Source organism: Volvox carteri (genome assembly GCF_000143455.1).
Source record: "Volvox carteri f. nagariensis unplaced genomic scaffold VOLCAscaffold_175, whole genome shotgun sequence".
In the NCBI taxonomy this organism is placed as follows: Eukaryota; Viridiplantae; Chlorophyta; class Chlorophyceae; order Chlamydomonadales; family Volvocaceae; genus Volvox; species Volvox carteri.
The window spans coordinates 32,986-37,492 of NW_003307718.1; the positions used below are offsets into that span (position 1 = coordinate 32,986).

At 49.5% G+C, this 4,507-nt stretch overlaps 1 protein-coding gene across 1 annotated transcript in view; it reads right to left on the bottom strand.

The window, feature by feature from the left end:
• Nucleotides 1-461, bottom strand: part of VOLCADRAFT_100848 (uncharacterized protein) — a gene marked incomplete at both ends in the record, with an annotated part of 3,631 nt that extends 3,170 nt beyond the window's left edge. The window contains one exon of the mRNA XM_002959354.1: nt 421-461. Within this exon, the coding sequence (XP_002959400.1) occupies nt 421-461 (41 nt within the window). The remainder of the gene's footprint in view (nt 1-420) is intronic.
• Between the last annotated feature and the right edge of the window lie 4,046 nt (nt 462-4,507).

The window sequence follows — 4,507 nt, forward strand, 5'->3', positions numbered from 1 at the left end:
AAAGACTGCAAACTTTCTCAGAGTTGTGCATACTGGCTTGGGAATGCGGTGCGGCATGATGCGGCCAGCATCTACGCGCCTTGCAACTTCAGCTCAGTTTGCATGAATATAACCAATAAAACATCACAGTACTAGAGAAGCAGTTTGTATGAGGAAGTAACATGAAAGCTTAACAACTAACTCCAGGGTGGGCCTCACTTTGAGCCAGGACCCCCAAAGCGGCTTGCTGTTGATAACGTTTTGTTGGCTTAGATGCGATGGAGCGAAGCGACCGGATCTTCTAAGGCTGGTTCTGTGGTGCTGTCGTACAACTGGGTCGCAGTGGCGACTTCATTCTTGCTGCTCTCCTGGTGAAGTCATTATGCCTTCACGCAGAAGAGTAAACAGCCTTGTCCAACTAGTCAGCGTGACAGGCTGTACTTGGACCCCCAAACCGGCTTGCTGTTGATAACGTCTTGCATGTTGATACGCCTCCTGCGGACTTGTCCCCCAGTAGGGTCTGCAGATTGCATACAGATTACGTTCGGGTCTTATTCAAAGTGTCCCAAACTTCGTCTTGGAAGACGCCCATCTCCTTAAGCGCAAGCTAGTAATAGCCCGACGACCGTTTGTTATCTCTTCCAGAATGGCATCCGATGGTGCCCTGGGTGTGGATGTGCATGGGCCGGACAAGGTAAGAACGGGGTTGGACTGCGTCTGACTGGCTGAAGAACTGGCACCAATGGTGCACGTTTCTCACATTTACACCAAGTCGCGTTCCATGCCTGTTCTATTCCCAATGGTGTTAACCTTCTGCAGAAGCGTCAAAAGCTGCAAAATTGACGGGGTTGGGCTTCGCCAGGGACTGGCCGAACATCGTGGAAACGCTTGGGATGGACCCAAGGCAGCTTGGGATGGACCCATCGGGCAGTCGGCCGATGCCGGAGCAGGACTTCCTTGTGTTTGAGTTTGGTTAGCTATGGGACGCGACTTATAAGCAGAACTTCCTTGTGTTTGAGTATGGTTTGCTATGGGACGCGACTTGCAAGCAGGACTTCCTTATGTTTGAGTTTGGTTAGCTATGGGACGCGACTTATAAGCAGGACTTCCTTGTGTTTGAGTTTGGTTAGCTATGGGAAGCGACTTGCAAGCAGGACTTCCTTGTGTTTGAGTTTGGTTAGCTATGGGACGCGACTTGCAAGCAGAACTTCCTTGTGTTTGAGTTTGGTTTGCTATGGGACGCGACTTATAAGCAGGACTTCCTTGTGTTTGAGTTTGGTTAGCTATGGGACGCGACTTGCAAGCAGAACTTCCTTGTGTTTGAGTTTGGTTTGCTATGGGACGCGACTTATAAGCAGAACTTCCTTGTGTTTGAGTTTGGTTAGCAATGGGACGCGACTTGCAAGCAGGACTTCCTTGTGTTTGAGTTTGGTTAGCTATGGGACGCGACTTATAAGCAGAACTTCCTTGTGTTTGAGTATGGTTTGCTATGGGACGCGACTTGCAAGCAGAACTTCCTTGTGTTTGAGTTTGGTTTGCTATGGGACGCGACTTGCAAGCAGAACCTCCTTGTGTTTGTTTGAGTTTCCATGTAAGCAACTATCGACAACAATCCATCCTTGGCCTGTTTTGCAGTCCTGTCAGTATTCCAAGTTCTGCACCTGCAGCCTCATTTTACAGCAGAACACCCAATTCTAATCCTCCAACTGTGTTCCCAATCCTATGGCAGCGACCTCATCCTAAACTTGCGAAAGCCTGCAATCCCCGTCCTGTCGACCAGGGTCCCATCCCCATCCCTGGCCAGGGCTCCCAATCCCCTCCTTGGTCAAGGTTGCAATCCCCATCCCTCAGACAGGGATCCCATCCCCATCCTCACCCCCGACAGCAATCCCCATCCCAAAAGTAGTGTAGCACGCCTAATCCCTAATCCTCGCCCTGGGCCCCACATCCCATCCTGACGTTGTCAACCCTATTCCCCATCCCGCCTGACCAGTACCTGCCCCCAATCCCCCATCTCTGCAACCCTCTGGCTGGACTGCCATGCTTGCACAGTCGAACTACCTCGCTCACATAGACCGCGGTTAGCTGCTTGCATGAATAAACAGAATGGTTCCACCTCAAATATATTTGCCGTTGGTGCCTTTCATTTGCGCCAGCCAATCTCTTGGCAGTACAGCGGCGACCCACAGGCAGGATCTGTACCTGTCTCATTGTGCATTGCCACTCATTGCAGCATCAAACTAACAAGTGTTATCGTCTTTGTAATAATTACCTTACTCAGGATCAAGAGTCTCTGGCTGTGCTATAGTTGGCTCCAGCCCGACCCTACTCTCTAACTATGGTTAACCTCATAGGTCAAATCTCTAAAGATGCTTAAGAGGAATATCACAATGGAAGCCAATGATGATTTTGTGGGTGGATTTGGGATGCAGCCCACGCAGCCGTCGGACAATAGGCGCAGGATGCACGAGGTCCAGCTGCAGCTATGATGCAGCCAACGAATGACAAGTGAGTGGCATCATCAGCCATTGCACTTGTTCATTAGATGAGCGGTACATTTTAAACGTGCCCAGCAACGTTTGCAGTGCTGCTGGTGATAAGGCCACCAAAGCGTTTGAGGAATTCCTGGCCGTCGGTGGAATGGAATATGACGACTTTGCCGAGTTCTATGGCAACTTGGCAACAAAGGACTTCACCATCGCGACCACGCTCCTCATGCCATGGCTGCACACCTGGGCAGCACCAAACCCAAGCAACAACCCAAAGTATGATGTTGTCTCATGAGAAGTAGTAAAATTGGGCTTGTGTGCTAGACATTGCAACTGCTTGTTTGCATGATCTGCAGGACTCAAATGAGGGGGTTGCAACCCCATATGGTAAACTTGCTTCAGCAGGCATGTGTACAGAAGCGAGAAACGGGAGCTGCAGACGGCATCATCCACCAAAGCTCTGCCTACGATGAAGAAAGGTGACATAAGCATGATGCCGCTCTGCCTGAGATATGGGTGCCGGTTTGGAAGCCTTTGAGGATGGAGGCATATGTTGGCTACTGGCTCATATCACGGGGCATGACACGTGAATAGTGACCACTGGTGAGTTGTTCTCTGGGGGAAATCATGATGTAACAGGTTGATTAAGGCAACTACCCAGGTTTAAACAGGAAGAAGCCGTTGAGGAAGTATGTTGGTTACTAGCTGATACACGGAACTAAGACTGGGAACCACTTGGGAATGGTGAGATGTTCCCAGCTGTGGAAGTCATGATGGAATGGGTTGGTTTTAGGCAAGTATCCTAGTTACGACCTGAGTTCGATTCCCGGGCATACTTTTTCTGCTTGGGAGCTGTGACTACAGGTATCTACACAGTTACGTTCATCACTCTGATTTTGAGGGGGGGTAATTGTCATTCATGTGCAAGCAAACAAGGGCAACTGCAGTTTTTGGATTTTGTGTCAAATTACCTCTTGCTGCATATATTCTGTATGGAGTCTCCTATACAGGGTTTGGTGTATTTAACTTCTGATGGGCATGTTTGTCTGTCTACAGGGCCCACCCAGCAACCTGCAGCTGCTGTGGACAACACCACATGCTTTCCCCACCACACATCAGCACGCAGAGTCAGTGGAGGGTTAAAGCAGTAGTAAGGTGTGTGGCATAAAACTGCATTCTAAGTTCCACATCACAGTCATTGCAGTTCTTGATGGTCTGACAAAGGTGCTATTGTATGCCCCTGCCTGATCTTTGCTGCATACAGGCTCACAAGCTGCTTGTGGAGGACTGCTGCTGCAGCAATGTCTTGTAGTGTTAACTAACAGCGATAGAGGACTAATACTAGGCATGACTACCAGAAGGTGTTAAGGTGGATAGTGCATGTGACCTATGATGTAGCATGTTTTGAGGCAAATATTGTTGAGAGATGAATGAGCTGCAGCTGGGTGCACCCAATATGAAACTGTTTGGAGCTGTTTCGAAGCTTCTGCTGCAGCAGCTGCTGCATACAGGCTCACAAGCCGCTTGTGGAGAAGCTACTGCTAGCAGCAGCGCTGCTGCACTGTACAGTCACTGTACAGACTTGTCTTGGAGTGTTAACTGACGGTGATGGAGGACTACTTCTAGGCATGAATACCAGAAAGTGTTAGGGTGGATAGAGCGCTTCTGAGCTATAATGTAGCATGTTTTGAGGCAAATTGTTGACAGATCGATGAGCTGCAGCTGCAGCAGCCGCTGTTGTGGAAATGTTTGGTGCTGTTTGGAAGCTGCAGATTGTTTGGAAGCTGCTGCAGCTGCAGCTGCTTCAGCTGAAGCAGGCATTGCATATGGCTTAACTTGATTGGAATTTCGTATGCATGTAGCTGCTGCTAGGCGACGTGTATGTAAAATTATGAATCCACGCATACATGGTCTATCCCTACCTCTATGGCAGCCAAACGACATGTTACTGGACTAGTTACTCAGGAGACGGGTTGCGACCCAGTAGCGACCCAGTAGCGGGGCAGTAGCGGCCCAGTGGCGGGGCAGTAGCTCGTGTG